At 37.6% G+C, this 19,116-nt stretch overlaps 1 protein-coding gene across 1 annotated transcript; it reads left to right on the top strand.

Annotated features, from left to right (window-relative positions):
• The first annotated feature begins 392 nt into the window (after positions 1-392).
• Positions 393-17,605, top strand: LOC139708496 (intermembrane lipid transfer protein VPS13D-like). The gene is made up of 10 exons (XM_071620442.1): positions 393-532; positions 2,707-2,883; positions 3,535-3,612; positions 4,656-4,843; positions 5,726-5,815; positions 11,585-11,701; positions 14,005-14,133; positions 15,307-15,354; positions 16,444-16,691; positions 17,416-17,605. Exons 2-10 carry the CDS (start codon positions 2,787-2,789, stop codon positions 17,603-17,605), a joined length of 1,185 nt encoding a protein of 394 aa, XP_071476543.1. The 5' UTR covers positions 393-532; positions 2,707-2,786.
• Positions 17,606-19,116: the final 1,511 nt, after the last annotated feature.

Consider the following 19,116-nt stretch of genomic DNA (forward strand, 5'->3'; position numbering starts at 1 on the left):
GGGTTTTCAGGCGGGAGAATCTCCAGATCAGAAGGTGCTTTGGGTTGGAGTCTCTGAGTTTGTGTGGTTTGAAGTTTGATCGGAGTTTGAAGTTTGAAGTTTGATTTATTACTTTATAAAGACCCTCACAGGGTATGGGAGTACAATGTCAATTGAAAATACACAAAATAGAAAATGTTCAAATAAGAATTAATATATATAGCATGTATAATACAAATATATACAAGATATAAACATACTTATCAAATACAACTTGCATTTAAGTATGTTATTATACAGTTTAGAACCGGTTTATAGGGGTGCGGTGAAGACTACGAGTGTACCAACGTGGTACTGTACGTGTGTGGGGACCTACGTGTACGTTTGCGTATTATCGATTGCATGGGAAGGCCGTTTTGAAGACGTGAATGACACCGGCCGTTGCTCAGCTGTTGATGTTCCCGGCTCGGTCATGAGATAATTTAGCCAAATCAAGCAATTTCTACAGGAAACACATGCGTTTGCCGATGCTTTAAAACCGTAGCCATTACCGGTAAGTTTCTTCAAGTTCAATATTGTTATATTTCGCACAGGAAGAAATCTTCAACTGTTATAGATGTACGGGTATAGAGGACGAAGTGCAAATGAGCCTTAGTCCCACCCGAAGTATAAACAGTAGGATCCCACTCATTGAACTTTGCGATGCGTTGCCGTTGGCTTTTGCGCTGATCGGACCGGGTACGTTGCTGGGTTCTGCTAATTTTGCTGTGAATAAGTTGTGTTCGCCTGGCTGGTGTATTTCCATAGTGAAATGGCGAAGAAAGTGTCGATGCTAGTCCTGTCTGATGCTAAAAAATCCTAATCTTTGTTAGTCTGAGTCTGTGTCAATGTGTGATAACCAGCAGTTGGTCAGATTTTTCCATTATTATGTTACTTGTAATTCATATTAGTTGTAAATTTATTAGCATGGTTAGTGAGTAAAAACTTGAAGGTACACGTAGTGTAGAATACAAGGACTATCTACAGTTTGTAGGTCTAACCCTGACCGACAAGTGATGCTGCATGCTCCATGCTACACCATAGAATTCTACATAACTAAGATTATTGTGACTCGTTCCAGGAGAAATCTGTGATGTGAGGATACAGTTTGTACAAGATGCATTTACTCAAAATAAATACAATTTATTTCTGTCTCTGCATTGTTTAGTTAATTTTGACTTTGTGTTTATTGACTTTGAGTTTCTGTGGTCAAACATATCTTGTTATTTTTTGGGCACCTGAGTCTAATTTTGAACATGAATATTGCAAAGTTGTTTTTAGATGCACAAATTAACTGAACGATGAGAGAAGTATTGCTGTAGTAGTACAACCAATCAGTCTCCTGTTCTATTGAATACAGTAAATCTATCGTCCAAGTTAAAGATGTGTACTTTACTTCTCTGCTTTGGGAATTGTTGAGCTTTCCATTGATACCAGTATATACTTGCGGTTATTCTGAATATCAAGTGAATTGCATGTATACCCTTGAGTATTCAAAGTACACATTGGTGAAGAATTGAAACGTCTACAAATACTGCAAGTACGTAAAATGGCAAAAAAAAAATAAATAAATAAAATTAAACTATGCTCTCTAAAGGAGCCCCAAATCACCAGCAAGTGCTTCATCAATGTGCACTGCAGTACCGTATGCAGATGTGCACTCACAATATGAATGATATGTTGCAATTCTTTTTCTGAATTTCAAGAGAGAGAGAAAAAAAAACCACACACAGTGTATTGACTGCCCAGACCAGCAGAGATTGTGATAATCTCTGTTTTGTGCAATGTACAGTATGGGAGGTGATCCCAATATACTCTCAGAGAACAACATCAAGATCTTGTCCTTGCTCCATGGTTTGTGTCTCTTTGTATTATTTGCTGTTCATGTTGTATTTAAAGGTCAAGTTCACCTTCATTATTGTAGTACATGTGGATTGAGTGAAGGCAACAATATTAGTAGAACACATCAGTGAAAGTTTGGGGAAAATCCAACAATCCGTTCAAAAGTGATGAATTTTTAAAGTACGATCTGTGCAATTACTGCTGGAGGAGAAGACTACTACAGTGTATGATGTCACATGCGTACAACAATATGAAGAAAATAAAAAGATAATTTCACAAAACTTGACTTTTTGAATAAAGTGCACATTTCTTCGACATGTTACTGACTTGTATGTTAGGGGTAATATTATTTCCCCTGACTTCTGAAAGAGGGAAGTCGAGTGTTCTTTTATTATGTGAGAAAAGTGAGAATATCTTGAATTTTCTTTATACTTTCTTGATGTAGTTGTACTCATATGACATCACAAGCTACGTAGTCTTCTCATCCAACCGTGACTGAGCAGAAACTTCAAAAATTCATAACTTTTGAACTGATTGTCAGATTTTCCTCAAACTCTCATTGATGTGTTCTACTAATATTGCTGCATTCACTTGACCCACATGTCTGTGAAGGTGAACTTGTCCTTTAATGTCATTCACGGGCATGAATATATGTTGTTTTATACAGTACTTATTAAAACATGATAGATGTCAAGGGAGGCCAATTTGATGTCAGTATTTTTTTCAGATTGATCTAGTTTTAGTTATTGTTACAATATGTCTTGGTTAGAAATTGCTTTGATGTTTAAAAGTCATCAAGAATTGCTTTCATTATATTCTTTTTTTTTTTCATTGTATGCACTGCAGTTTATACCAGAGTTGATGAAAATGCCTGCATATGAAGGCAAAGTGTCTGACTGACAGCGAATATTTGTAATCCAGCAGCGATGTTAGAAAGACTAGCTGCATGGGTCCTCAACACGTATCTGGGAGAATATGTGGAAAACCTCAACACCGACCAGCTATCCATTGGACTCTTAAGCGGTAAGGTTGACTCCACGTCTTCCATTCCAAGAAACAGGCTGTTTCTCTCCCCAAGTTCCATTTCCAATCCATTTAGTGCAGTAGACATGAAAGAGCGAGAGCGCAAAACTGTACCGTATTTGTGTTTCACTCATAAATGTGATGTTGTGGAGCATATTTTTCTGTAACATGCACTTCCCATAAACACTCTACTACCCAAGCATACACTACAAAGTGGGACTAGTTTTCAAGGGGTCAAAGAATTTACATTAGTGTCTGTTTTCCATAAGTTACAATGTACATCAAGACCACTTTTCTCTGTTTACAGACTGCACATGAAACTGAAATGATAAAGGACAGGCAAATGGTATGTTAAAGTGTACGAAGTTCGTTCAGAGCTTTTATGTAGCTGTAGTATGAGAATATCATTTAGTGTTTCTAATGCACATGTTAGTCATAAACATGGTGTTTGTAAACAATTTCTTATGGGCTTGGGTATAAGAGAACCACAAATGTGTAAAATAGAAACAACGTGACAACTGAAATTGATTTCCTGAAGCAACATTGTCTTGTACCTTTACTATAATATGTTTTATTCAGTGACTTCAAGTTCTGGTTTGCAGATGATCGTTCACTGCATTGATTTCGATGATTGTCATCTCTTTTCCTCAGGTGCTGTTGAATTAGAAAATCTCCCACTTAGAAAGGATGCCTTGAAGCACTTAGATCTCCCAGTGGAGGTCAAAGCAGGTGAGTAGTGCTCACATGATTGAAAGTATAATTTTTCTGATTCACCATATCTTTGGTAGTTCATTTTCTTTTTCATTGCAAAATGATGTTATAAGGAGGTCATTCAAAGAAACTAAAAATGTGTTTTCTTCATCCAAATCAAGTCCTGAAGGAAGTTTGCTGCAGATTTGATAATGTTTTCCTCATTTAATTAGCTACTTGGCATTTTACTTCATTTCCTATCATGTTTGACAATTTCAATTCAGTGGAATTTATGAAATTCATAAAGTCTGCACACAATTAGGAAATCCTACAAAAATAGGCCTATTTTAAAGACAAACATGACCTTTAACCTTCTGCAAGTATTGTAGTCCCTTTAGATTAAGGTGAAATGATAAAATGTTAGTTGTAATCATGGTATGATTGCGATACAATTTGTATGTGTCGCCATCTGGAAAAATTCTTGTTTCTCAAGTCCAGATTTTAAACAGGAGCCGACAGATTCCATTGAGCAATGGCTGTAACAGTGGAATCTTGTCCTAAAAGAAGTCTTTCTATATAAAACAAAGCCCTATTAACTAGGGGATTTTACAGGTTCATACTCTGTCTATTTTTTGTTTTTGTACCCTGGTATAGTGAAAAACCTGATATAACAAGGTAATTGTCATGGTGGGTCTAGGGCAATTACCCCCTGGGCAATTATCCCAGACCTTTCCCCTGGCCCTAATCCTAATCCTTGACCCAATCCTTACCCTAACCCATTCTCCGAAACCCCAAACCTAACCCTAACCCTAATCTTTACTCTAACCTTACCACTAACCAGTATTTAGCTGGGGGGGGGGGGGGGGGGGGGGGGGGGGGGGTAATTGCCCTTGGGGGATAATTGCCCTGATACGGATCTGGTTTGTAGTTCCCCATTTAACCGGTCTCCGGCATGTGTTTATGTGAAATGTGTGTTGTAGCAAATTCAGTCCGTCCTCAACGGGTTAACAAGGTTCCCCTGCGTACTGTTGGGGGAAATTGGGAATGATTCATTCACGTGTCTTGGAACGATCTGGTGACAGGCTTCATCGGGAAGATCCGCCTGCAGATTCCCGTGAGGCACCTGAAGACGGAGCCATGGATCATCTCCATCGAGAACCTGTACCTGGTGGCCGGCCCCGCCTTGAGGTCCAGGTACGACGAGAAGGAGGAGGAGCAAGAGCAGGAGAGGAAACAGCAGCAACTGGATGCAGTGGAGTCGCAATGGAAGGTGAGAAAAAAGCTTGTGTGCGGATGTAAGCACCAGGTTTGACGGTTGTGTGTGCATTGTGTGAGGAGACTTTCAATGTGATCATTCTTCATATACTTGTATAGTGTCATGATGCCAGAGGTGTACAATTAGCTTTACCAAAAATAAAGCGGAACTGACATTTTGCTTACATTGCAAAAAGGGAATGATGAAGTGGTAACGATGCAAATATGTACCAGTACATTGGTCGTAAGGCTCATAATGATAAGTATGATAAATAATAGTACTGTAAAAGTGGATATTTTTGCACGACTAATTTTTTGCGCTCTGCCGCGAAAGAAGAGTTCCACATGTTTTTAATTCTGCAGAATCAAGACATCAACAACTAGAGCATAGGGCAAACAAAAATATTTGCGTGCTTTATTTTTGCGCTAGCTTCTGGTTGCGCGAAATGCGCAAAAATTTCCACTTTTATAGTACCTGTACGTCAGAACTTCATTGATGATACTGCTTTTCTGACTACTGCTTAAATGTAAAAATGTGGTAATTATGATTATGAATGGTAATGATGATTTTTATGTTAGAACAACATTAACAGAGTAATTTTTTTATAAAAGATGTTAAAGTGTATGGCATTTTTCAGTCATGACTTCCTGTGTTTATTGTGCTGTGTCAAGTAGATGCTAGATATCATTGCATCTGTTTGATGTCACTACCAATTCACAGAATGTTTACATCCTTCTAAGGAAATGAATTTACTTCTGTACGTAATATGAGTAGAATATTAGTAGATGGCATGTAGTAGGACCAGGAGAAAAAAAATGGAGAGCTGTTGATTGAAGAATGTCAACAAAGTGTGTATTGTGAAACAACATTAAGATCACATATTTTGTGTTATTTCAGAGGAAAATGGAAGTAACAGATGGAGATGACTCCAATTCGTGGTATGCCTACTCAACATCTGTCTTCTACAATGTCCTGGAGAACCTGCAGGTTAGTGATGAACTCTCTCTCTCCATGGCTGGTGCCACATTTTCAAAAGTGGTGGTGGGGGGGATGATATTTCTGGTGCCACTTTCTGTTTTCATCAGCAGACAAGCAAAGAATAATGGCCTCAACAACAACAACAACAACAACAACAACAACAACAACAAATCACTCTGGTACAACTTACAATCAGCAAAAGCTTAACCATATTCTATTTTTTTGGTGCCACTCCGCGGTAAAACAAGTGGGGGGGGGGGGGGCTGACCCCCTCACCTCCCCCCATTTTTGGTTCTGCTGGCCCTGCTCTCTCTTGTCTTGTCTTTATGTGTCTACTAGCCAGAGGGGCAATTACATATCATCAAAATACATCCAGAGCAACTGCATAACCCCACCATATAGCTTGGGGGCTAGAGTAAAATAAAAATGAAAAATTAGCGATACATGTTGAATCTTGTCGGGGAAAATATGAATGTTTTGTATACTTTTGTATACATTGTAATACTGAACTACTACATGTAACCTCTTTTGATCTGAATAGATATACTGAATGTTCTGTTGTGATGAAATATTCTATGCAGGCATCTTCTCATGCTGTAATATGTATGATTGAGTTTATCAAGCATTCTTGACTTACACAGCTGTCTGCTTTCCAAACTATTTGAAAATACATGTGTACGAATGGGTTCATCCATTTAGTCAAATGTTGGTGAAAATATCCATGTGCACTTGCATATAGTTGCATAATTTGTATTGTAGTCTATTGTGTATATTATCTATGATTGTTCATAAAATTTAAGTCATAATTTCACACCTAGTAATAGTATGATTTCTAATTGAAATTATATGTGTCAGGCAGTGTGTCACGATTTGTCAATATCATCTGATAGTCAGTGGTCAAAAGTGGATAGACTCTTTCATTTAGATTGTTTCTATTTTCTGAAAGTGCTTTGTAAAGTATGTAGGTTTAACATCATGTATAAATTCTATATTTGAAATAAGACAAATGTAAAAATATCCTATTGCCAGCAACGTTAAGCTACTGTTAGGCTATTATTCCTAAAGACACATAAATTTCTGACTGCTGGTGCAAAACAACCCTAGTGCACATCATCACTCTTTCGAAACCATCACCCACCAACTGCGTGAAATTATTGGTGGTTCAACTTTTGCAATAATTGACACAGCCTCAAACTCTTCTACATTTGAAAAGATGCACCCATTACGAAAAGTGATATCAGGAAAAGGTTCTCTGTTGGCAATGGAATTTTTGCACCATACCTCTTTGTTATGGAGCGATTACGAATTATAAGGTCAAATAATCATTTGTGCAGATGTTTAAAATTGCATTGTTTCGTGAAATCCTTGGTCATAGTACAGGCATGCAGCGTGACTGAAACGCAGTTTTACCCTACCAGCATATTCTTGTCCAAGACCATAGACCTGTCAATAAATAATTTTAGAGCCTTTAAATAGTAACTTCTGCATGCAGGTAGCAGTACCTGCAATAATAATTGAGATCTACTTTGCAGACAAAATGCTGAAAATTCTATCCCTGTGTCTTCTTCAATTTTGTGAACAATTTGTGTTGAGCGTGACCAATACATATTTTACCAGGTACACACACAAACACAAACATACAGCTGTACACATACAGTGTCACTGGTAGATTAAAGGGTGTGTACAGTTCTGGTTGAGGTGAGGATTTAGCTTTTAACGTTTTGCGATATATTCAGAAACCACTTTATGAGATGTCAAAGAGCATGCAATTCTAAGGGGCATCAGAAGTTTATTTGATGAAAATTGGTTTTGAAATGGCTGAGATATCAAAAAACAAGGTGAAACAAAGAGATCCTAATAAAAGGCGTTGCCTGTCGCCTTTTATTATTATCACTTTTTCTGATATCTCGGCCATTTGAAAACCAATTTTCATCAAACAAACGTTGAATCCTTCTTAAAATTACATGCTCTTTCATATTTCATAAGAGGTTTCTCATTATCTCACTTCTAAGGAATATTCAAAACATGAATCCCCACCTCAACCAGTACTGTACAGTCCCTTTAATATAGGTATTGAAGGGAGAAATATATGTGACCCTGCACCTCAAAACAAACAAAAAGTCGCCAGACGGGAATTTTTAGTTAAGACCATATTCTGAAAGAGCAGACTTTAAGCTTTAAAATGATGTATAGCTCAAATCAAATGGACTCTCCTAACCTATTTAAATATTGGAAAGAAAGCACAAACTCAGGAAAAGTGTGAACTGAGAAAAGAGGCTCTGAAGTACAGTGTCTATTTAAGCACTTAATCTTTACCAAACCTTGCTGGCTGTGCGATGAATGAGACAAAAAAAAAAGAAAGTAAACCACCAGAGTAACAGCAATGAAGGGATTATCAGATTAAACTGAAATTAAGCATGCCTCATTAATACGTTCTGTCCATAATTAATGCCAACTTTCAAAGCAGTAGTGCTATTCTTTCAAAAGTTATTAGAGTTGAAAGTGAAGAGTGTGGACAAGGTTTTTCAGAAATGAAAAAGGGATTCTAAAGACACACCTAATCACACTATTCTACCAAAAATGATTGAGATAAACTGCTAAAAAAACACACTTTCCTGCCCGTTTTATGATACCAAATTTTAGCATAATGTAAAAGAAGACCCGCTCTATCCGAAAATATGAAAAAGTCAAGTTCGGCTAGGTTGACCATTTCACTTATTTTCAGTCTTCACGCAAAATCAGTATGTGCGACTTTATGTTCGTTTTGAGGTGCACGGTCACATATGTACAAGTATACCAGTGCTCAATATTATTGGTCAGTAATTCCAGATCCAGGTTGGTGATGTTGATAAGAAATTCATACTTGGTTAAAATGTCAAAAAATATATGTGTAGGTTATTACCATTGACCTGTACATGTAAATTGTAAAGCCAACCATATCTCTTCTGAAGTTACAGATCTTTTTGTGAAACTTGCAAAATGAGGTCATTTCATTGGGAAAAAATGCAGACATTTGTTTGCAAAATTCACACTTTTGTGTTACTTTCACTCTTCCAAAGCCTTTGAGTAATTTCAAAATCAATATTTTTTGAAGGTTTTTTGAAGCATATTGTGTACATTGGTGTCATACTTGCATTTAAAGCTATTTTTTTTTTTCAACTGCCGGCTGATCTGGTATGTGCTCAAGTAAGCCATAATATTATTGTCATTCATCTCCAACAACTGTTTATCAGGTGGCTTTGTTCCTTTTATACTGAGTTTATGGTAGGTTGTTTGAAAATAAAATAGGCGACATTCTTAAGAAAGCTTTGTAGTCGTGATAATCTAATGATGCCGTTCTTCTATAGAAAACCAGTGTTCAGCTATGATGAGACTCTGGTTGTGATAAGTTACAGATCTTGAAAAATATGGGTCACAAGGTACCAAACATTTATCATAGTTTCTTACTTTCAGACCATTCTGTTAGAAGATTATGTACATGTAGGCAGATTATGTTTGATTATCACAGTACATTGTACCTTTGTTTGACAATAACAGCAAATATGATTTAAATTATCTCAAACTATCTGTTAATCTTCTAAATCCTCAAGTAATTTGTTATCCGTTCATCAAACCCTAACCTTCCAATATTTTTTGGTGTAAAAAAATCATCTTTTTTTTCAAATTTATAGATACTAGATTTGAGAGTGCATTACATGTGTACATGAACACTGTCCTGTTTTCTAAGCCCTATATTTCATCCTTCATAATTCTTTAAACATGATGCACTTGTATAATGTGTCTTCAAAGTGAATAAGTGCTAGATACATAATTGATGCCATGAACTGTATGTCCTCTTGTCTACCATTGAGAAATTGGTAAGCAAAAAATGACCTTTGCCCTTCAGGTTTTTTTTTCCAAGTGCCTTCTAATTTTTCTCAGCATTTGAATGTACATAGCATACATTTCCTCATATTTTGTATGTGAATGTAGACAAGTTTACCATGAATGGAATTCTGAGATTTTGATATCATTTTCTGTCTTTTTGTATGTTTTCCACTTGAACTACAATGTGAGTGCTCTTCTTGCCAAATCTAGTTTTGGTTTGCAGCGAAGGGCCATTGCCATAATGAAAGCACGTCACCACTGTAATTATGTCTTTCAGTCACTTAGGTTGATAGATGCTGCCCTATTTTAAAACTGTTACAGTAAAGCAAATATCACTCAGATTAAAAAGTCAAAGTGTATGTTTATATTGTTGATGTGAAGTGCTGTGTACCAAGACTTGGTAGTATTGGGTTATTACTAAGACATCTTGTGATTGTATTTTCACGCATCTGCACATATTCTCCTTGACGCAATGAACCCCACTAATTGGAGTGGATATTCACCCATATCAGTCACGTTATCTTTCATTGTGAGGGATTCAGCTAATTTTTATGATACACTTTATAAACTTGCACTAGGATAACTGTGCTGCCCTGTGGTCTGTACAAACACTTTTGATTCAGACAAGATAGAGTTCCCAGAATGTACATAATGTACTGTACATTGTAGTTTGCATATTTATATCTAATAGAACTTCTTCTCATCCTAATCCAGCAACATCTTATTTGAAGTGTATGAGGTCATGGAAAAAAGTTTCCTTTTATTTTAGAATCATAGAATTTAAAAAAAAAACAACCTACATTGAATATTATATGTCACACTAAACTACTCAACTTGGAACATAAAAACATAGATCTTCAAATTATTAAAAGACAGGTGAATGGATACACATCATACACGTATTACTAAAGGAGATTTCATGGTAAAACATTTTTCATTTTTATGAACTTTAGCGCAGAGCATTACCCAGTAGTTTTCCCATTGCTGGGAAAGAAAATTGCTTTGGAGGTAGACACATGAAATGTGTCACTAGCAAGCTGTAGACAAACTTTGGTGTATTGCTCTAGTAAGAGAAAACACATCGTACCTTTAAAGTCTGGTATTTGGCATCTGAAATGTCAAGAGCATAGTGCACTTGGCACTGGCATACTATGTAACTGATGTTGTGTAACCTTCTACAATGAGAAAGATACCTATTGTGGGCAAACATATTTCAGGGCTGTGTGTGAAAATATGTCCAGTAGCATGGGAGGATGATAATATCATTTGACTATTTCAGGTTATTATTGTCATTCATAAAGAAAAGTCTGTTTGCCTGAATGAGGTGGCTGGGAGAATAAAGTAAAAAAGACACAGAAAAAATAAAAGAAGAAGAAGACTGAATGAACAAGATGAATTGACACTAAAAATTTTTACTATGTCATGCTTATGTGTTGACCAAACTTAACCTCATAATTTTCCATGACCTAGAGTTTGACATTGGATGCATGTTTGTTTATTTAAATTCATGGAATTCTTCTGTCGAGTTGTTTTTATTGCAACTGATTATTGCAACTTATTTACATCTATGTACGTCAATTTGTTAATCAGTTGCAGCATGTTTGTTTGTTCTTGCTTTTTGTAGCTCAGAATATGGCAATGTGCAGACCACAGACACACACAAATAAAATGTCCAGCATACCAAATTAATGAACAGATATGCAAATAAGAATAAGAATGAAAAAAGAAATATCAGTGGAGGGACACAATATCATGACTGTGTTGTCATCTGTTCTGTTGCTAATGCAAGTCACTAGTTCAATTGGTAAGTGCCTTTTATCATGTTACTTTGAGGCATGGATTTTAAACAAGTCTATTACAGGTGTGTCAGTGCCTTAACTAAATTTATGTGGTTCTCTCCCTCACTCACAGCTAAAGGTCAAAGATGTCCACATTCGTTACGAGGATTCGACTGTCGTGCCGGGGGAGTCTCTAGCCTTTGGTATCACCATCAAGAGTTTGTCAGCGGTCAGCACAGATGAGAACTACGTAGGTTTTGATGTTAAATATTGTTGTCATTTTCTCATTTAGCTTCATATCAAAAATTTTCTTCCATAGAGCATAGTATTTCTGAGCTGAAAATGAATTAATCTTATGTCCAAAAAGGTGTACATTTCATAGCAATAGTTGTAGGATTCCTTGTGGACATTTTGAATAATAATATTGCTACTGGTGCAAGAAATATCATTTTGTGTTCCTGTTATTATGGCTGTGATGAAGATTATCATTGTAATGGTGATGATGATTGCTGGCAGATTTATTTAAAATAGCTGTTATCATACAGATAATATCAGTATTGTTATCAGATTCTGTTACCATCATCAAACAACTGAGACAGATATACTTCAATTACCACAGGGTAGTAAATGGTACTAAATGATCAAGTCATATAAAGTAGTCACAGAAAGGAAAAGATGAATGCAGTGTGCATGTTTTATTTTAAACAATCAATGAACAGTTTGTAAAAGAAAACTAATACATTTAACTCTTAATGTGCCAGGCCCAAAACCCCTAACGTGCCAGAGGTTTTTACCTAACGCCAGAACATTTGGAAACTGGACTGACAATGAAATTTAAAACCGCCATATCTCTGAAACTATTAACTGTTTTGAATTGAGTTCTACACAACATATATCAAGAAATGTTTGCTCTTTCGTGTAATGCAGTCAGTTTGCCACAATATCTATCTGACTCTGAAATATTGCAGAAATATTTGATACATCAAAAAAATTATTAGAAATTTTTGTGTAGCATGGAAAGAAAGAGTCAGTCGTGTTTTTTCTTCAATGGAGCGCTCCCTTGACTTTGTGAGAAAGTTTTAGAGCAACATCTCCTCTTTCAAATGATAACAAAATTGCCTTCTAGAACTGTATGATTCCAAAGATACTAGCAGTTTATTTTGTCCTAGCAATTTCTCTTTCTGCCTCAGTAATTCATCCCCAAATCTGAGTCCTTTAGTCCCAGATCCTGTATTTGAAACTAAAGTAATTGTCCCGGGCCCTGGAATAGTGTCTTTTATCCACCTGAGAAGGAAGAACCTGCTAATTCTCCTTTTGTCTAAGCGGACCGCGGGCGGGCGTACTCTATTGAAATGGGCAGGCCTTTGTAAGCGCGCAATTCCTATGCTAGTGTGGGGACGATTAGTGACGTTCACCAAAACAAAAGGATGAAAGACTTGACCGACGAACGAAAGCTGACCCTGATTGAGGGACAAAATCAAAGCAGCTTCCCGCAGGACAGCGTCCAAGCGGAACAATGCGAGTGGAACCGGATAGACAATACATGCAGAGTCAATAGCATACACACGCGTGGTTTATCTATGAGACTTTTGATCCATACACATCTCGCAGAGGGTGCGCCCGCTGCGGATTTTCCCGATGTGAAAAAAAAATACATCTAGCTGAAAAATCGTGTATTTACTCAAAATTTTCCAATGTAAGCATGCTCATATTTTTAGTGGAAACGATGGCTATGCTAATTAGCTACCAGTACATATCATTGGCAGTTGCTTGGTGTAACACATTACGGTACCACAAGAACTTAAATGATCAATGCTTTTCTCGCTGTTCTTAGTCGCCAATCGGCGACCATGGCACGTTAAGAGTTAAATGTTTAAACAAAAACAAGTCACATATGATGCAATATTTGGTACCGTGGGTACCAAATGAAAATTAGCCATTTTGTTGAATTATTTTTTTTTTTTCAGTGCTGTACCGTAGGTCACCAGAAATATGTTAAAATATTTCTTAGTATTATTCTGCACAAAAATGTTTTCTTGTTTGTTATTATGCAACAATTAATGCATGCAAATATTTTTTTTTTCTCATTTACATACTCAGTTGTACTCTTCGCTGTTTAAAGGTTGACATGGAAGGAAAATCGGCATTGTGATCGTTATCACCATGCTGATTTATGCCTGCGCTGATGATAAGAAAATAGTCGCCATGACAACATTATACAACTGTATGATAATGGACATGAGATTGCGCTACATAATGCCGTACCCTGGGTTACAACGGTACCCCGGTGTACAGTGTGATGAATATGTACAGAGAAGATTATGGCAGTGCTTTGTGCATTTATTTTATAGTGCACACACAAATGGTATTGTGCCAGGCACAACCCAACATTTACATATCTAGTTGTTTCCCATCACATCCTACAGCATGTATATATTTGTCTTCACTCAATGAAAAATGACACTGAAATGAAGTTGATTAAAAAAAAAAAAAACTGAGTAGTTTTTTTCTTTATATTAATGCATCTTTGGATGGTTTTCGTTCTGGATACAGGAGCAGAAGTTGCTGGGAGGGGAAAACGCAAGCAATATGAAATTCAAGCTTGTTGAGCTGGAGAGTTTTGCTATCTACTGGGACACTGACTCAGCTCCAGTCTCTGACCTTGACCTCAGTGACCTCAGGGTGAGTACAGTATGAGCCTAAGCTCCTCTGACCCTGACCTCAATGGCCTTGAAAGGTTACAAAGGTCAAACTCCTTTCAGTGACCTCTGGGTGAGAAGTTTAAACTGCATCATATTTTTGATAGCAAGTCTAAATTTTCACAAATCAGGACTTCCAAGGATTGTGCAAGTGGTTAAATTTGCGATCATGGAGTACAGTACTGAACAGAGAAATGTATACGTGCACATCACATTCGCATCGGGATCAGAGTCTATATTTTCATGTATCTTTGAATTTGCAAATAGCACCTGACTCGCGAAATTCACAAAAAATAAAAACCTCGCGATATATTCAGCATTTGCAGTAGGTCTCTGACTGTTTCTTTAATATGTTTCATTCTGTTTCTCTCCTGGCTGATGATTTCAGAGATGCCAACTGTGACTTTGTTTACAGTATTTTGTCTTGTTTTTGCCCAAAGTGCTGTAGGTTTCAGGGAAAATGTGTTTTCTCCCAAATTGTAATACTACATGTGTCTTTTGTAAGAAAGTAAAAATACCGTTTCCCCTCCCCCCCCCCCCATATAAAACAAAAAAACAAACACCTTTTGCAGCTGTCAGAACACTGCAGTGTTGTTTTACAAGGGTGACATCCCTAAATTGTTTTTCCCAGTCACCTACTATGAACCTTCAGGAGTTCATATCCACAATACTGTTATTTCCTCCTTTCTTTTCAAATGAGCAAAACACAACTTTTAGGGGAAGATTTCACTCCCTCTTCCACTATACTATTACCTGTGTCTGTTCCATAAATTGACAACTAGGCTTCAGTGAGTTGGGAGCATGCACTGAAGATGTAAGCTTGAATGCATGCACTATAGAAGGAGTGAGCTTGAGTGAATGCACTAAAGATAAAAGCTTTAGTTCAGTGACTGCAAAAAGGTGGCATTCCAATGTAAATTCAGCTCCGAACATAGCTAAAGAAAAAGAAAAATTGTTGCTATCAGCGTTGTATCATACAGCTCAATCTTATATCATGTACTATTTTCAAATCCTATCATAACGTCTTAACCTGTTCCATACGGGGAACCTGGTAGCCTGCGTATCAAGTCTATGGGCATTTCAGTGTTCAGTATGGAATGGATTAAGTTTCAGTGTCTGTTCAGTTTTCTTCATCACACCCTTGTCTCTCTTCCAGGATGCTTTGACAAGGGACCAGTGCAGGACGACAGGAAACCAAATTAAGGTATGCAGAATTCAGTCTAGGCTTCTTGTTAGAAAAGGATGTGTAATTATAAAATTGTGAATATTAAAGGGGATGGCTAGTAACTGATCAGTGGGAATCAGTGGGAATGCTGGGGATGATTGTTCCAATACTTGTGGGATTCATTTAAGAGTACATGATATATCTATTGTATGAAAATTATTTGCTTCAGAATGGTCTCATATTCAAGTAATGTGCAGTTTAATGCTTCCAGGCTAGCATGCCTGTACAGTGACGGGGCATTAAACTGCGCATTACTTGAATATGAGACCGTTCTGAAGCAAATAATTTCGCACAACAGTAGATACAAATTGTACTCATAAATGCATCCCACAAGAATTGGAGCAGTCATCCCCCAGCATTCCCCACTGATTCCCATTGATCAGTTACTAGCCATCCCCTTTAAGGAAAAGAAAGGTCATTATGACTCTGGAGGGCTGCGTACAAAATTGTCAAGATTATTTTTCCCCTTGATCCTCCAAGATGTAATATCGGTCTCACCATGAAATGGAGGAATATACCTGGTGTGATATATGTATATAATATGTGTGAGAAAAGTGCAGAGAAAATGTATCTGATGTTAGGACAGAGAAAGGAAGTAGGTGTTTACATATCAAAAAGCTGAAGACCAAAACAAAAGTGATGTTCAAATCTTGATACATGACTACTTTACTGTGCACAATATAATCTGCTGATGTGTACTGCATGTTTGGAAACTAAAATGTGAAAATTGAGAGAAGCTAGGAATACAGTACCTTTGTACCATTATTGTCTTTGCAGTCCCCCCCCCCCCCACCTCACACACGCAATAATCAAACACTTATCATTTTGCTTGATGCTTTGGAGTATAATACAAATTAAAAAGAGCTTACTGTGAGTTCTCTACATGCTCTTATAATGAATACAATATGTTGGTCCAAAGGCACCATAAGCAAAAGTGAAAAATATGACATATTTCTGTGAAGTGTTGTTCTAAGTTCCTTCATGATAGGAGTGCATGCAGCCTTGATAAAAGCTATAAACGTATGTTTTTATTTATATTTTGATTGATTGTGTTAATTGATATTCCAGAACCATGAGTACATCCTGGAGCCAGTGAGTGCCGAGGCCAGACTTCAGCGCAATGGGTCCCCGCTCCCGCTGCGGTCCCGCAGCAAGCCCAGGTTCGTCTGCGACATAACGCTGCAGAAGATCCCCCTCTCCCTGTCGGAGGACCAGTACCGGGGCATCACGCTCCTCGTCAAGGAGTTCGAGAGGAACGAGAAGGCCCGACACTACCGAAAGTGGAGACCGGAAACCTGGGGCAGCGACAAAGAGAGGTCAGTTGGTCAGCCGGTCAGTTGGTCAGTCATTTGTGTCGCATAATGTGCGGGGTCCATACCAGTCACTGTCTCTTGTTAATTGCCCAGGTAGAGCCACATGGAGTCTGCTTCATTTTGGAGTACATGTATGTGTTGGTATGAGGACAGGGTTGGACTCAACAGGTAGTTTCAACATCTGGATCTTCCTTCACACGACCAGCCCCATGTCTTCAAAAGTGTGGGGGGGGGGGGCAGTTTATATTTCTGGTGCCACTTCCGGGTTTCATCAGCTGACAATAAAAAAAAAAGGCCTTCGGCGCAACTTTCTGGTGCCACTTTTGGGTTTTTCAGCTGCCAAGCAGAAAAAAAAAAAGGCGTTATCCATGCTTCTACTACTTCAAGGTTTTATGGCCTGGCAAAATATAAAGACACTCCCCCCCCCCCCCCCCCCCCACATGTTGCACCAGCCCTCAGAGTTATGGGATTGTAGTCAATTTGTATTGAAGCACAACTCGTGATGTAAGCTGAAACAATTATGCAATCACAGTTTCATTAGACTGCTGTAACCCAGCTTTTCTGAGTGTGTATCGAATTTATTAAATACAACACACAGTCAAGCGAGTAAGATGTAAGAGTTGTTTGTTTTTTTTCTTGCTCCATGGGTATCTCTGTGAAAAATGTGTGTGGACGTAATTATACAAATGTGTTCGCTTCATGAAATATTCTTAATGTTTGCTGGCAGTGTGAGGAGATGGTGGAACTTTGCCATCACTAGTGTCCTCCATGGCATTCAGGACCGAAGGAAGAGGAGATCGCCCAAGTTCATCTCAGAAAGGATCGGTCTCATCAAGCAGTACACAGACGTCTACTCTCGCTTCATAGAGAACAAGACGGACCAAACCCAGTTCAAGGTGAATTCAGTAATACATTAAGCCTCATCTTGATTAGCAAATCATTGTATATTGGATTTGTTTTAATAGGGAGATATAACAAGATACAATCAGTGAAATTTTCAGATTAGATTTTAAAAGGTACAGATAGTAGAGATTCAGTAAGGTGAGGAAAGAAGGTTGGCCCAATTCAATTAATCTTAATTTGCGGCCCACCGGTGTACATTTGAAAACCGTAGGCCATAGGCAGGCCTGCTAGAATAGAATTGCCCGTCAGCGACTATACCCTGTACATGTACATGTATACGTGCATAGGGATTCTTCGGCTTTGTGCGTGCTGACTTTTTATAGAGATCAGTGATGAGTATGCAATTTATTGTGGGGATTACCAAATTTATTAGAGTTGGGCCAGCCTTCTCATTGATGGTCTTGAGATGCTGCAGGTACATGTACTTTTAAATTGACTAATACCTTGATTCTTAACCTGTCCATACCTACCTCATGTAAGGTCAAAAGTGCAAGGGATGGTTTTCCCCATTCATATCTTTACATACATCATCTTTGTGTCATGTGGAAATGTCTTGTACATGTATTGAGGGCCCAGTCTTTCACCAAGGCTGAAAACTTTAATGGACCTTGATAAATATGTACATACACAAAATTTTCACTCTCTTGCCCAGCCATTGTGTACCAAGAAGTATTACAGGGGTTTATGCACTCCAGTCAATTCTCACTGGCAGCTATTTTCAGGATGTCTGTGCCACTTTGGAAGGAAGTGTACTGGCGGATGTACAGATCAGTGAACAAAACACAGAATTACATGGATAGTCAATAAGCAGTTTGCATGTGGAACTACATGATCATGAGATAGTGGGCTATGTGTAATGTTCTTCCATGGGTACAACATTCTGCAATTTTTTTTTTCCCCCCATGGAGGCCATGTATTAGGAATCAAACTATACAAAATGATATTCCTTCTCTCAGTACAATACAAATCGTAGATAGAAGAAATTTTGTATTCAACACAATGCTGTAGAATAAGAAAACAAAAATATCTGACGTGTGCGGATATGTGATATTAATGGATTAATAGCATTTCAAATCTTTCAGATGGAACATTCTGTATGTTTGCTTTAATATTCATCTGCTATTGCTTCTGGGTCGTCTTTTGTTTTTGTTGTTTTATGTATATGTTTTCCCCTATTAGACCAATCATCTTCTGTTGATGTTGGATTTTGTTGTTTGTTTTTATGTTTTATAATTACTTTTTCCCCCATCAGACCATCATGATCAAGATGGAGAAGGACCTGTCCTTTGAGGAGATTAGGATTCTACGTGGTCTGGTCTATGGTCAGCTTGAGGAGAGGATTAAACAAGGAGAGGTAAAACTTTTTTCCTGTTTTGATAGATAACCTTTTGGATCTCTTTTTAATACAAAGATGGTAGAATTGAATTACAAGAATGGAGTGAAGCTTCACTCAAAATATACAAATTGAATTTCTCATGGTTATTTGCTAAATTTCATTGAATTTTTACATTGCAGTTTAAAAGGT

Source organism: Diadema antillarum, unplaced genomic scaffold (genome assembly GCF_040938485.1).
Source record: "Diadema antillarum isolate AM-2024a unplaced genomic scaffold, OU_Dant_1.0 seq00001343_RagTag, whole genome shotgun sequence".
Taxonomy (NCBI): Eukaryota; Metazoa; Echinodermata; class Echinoidea; order Diadematoida; family Diadematidae; genus Diadema; species Diadema antillarum.

Excerpts from the sequence above, each read along its gene's own strand:
- LOC139708496 (XM_071620442.1), top strand. The coding sequence starts at position 2,787 with ATGTTAGAAAGACTAGCTGCATGGGTCCTCAACACGTATCTGGGAGAA. Across the intron at positions 5,816-11,584 it reads ATGTCCTGGAGAACCTGCAG|CTAAAGGTCAAAGATGTCCA; the intron begins GTTAGTGATGAA and ends CCTCACTCACAG. Across the intron at positions 16,692-17,415 it reads TGGGGCAGCGACAAAGAGAG|TGTGAGGAGATGGTGGAACT; the intron begins GTCAGTTGGTCA and ends GTTTGCTGGCAG.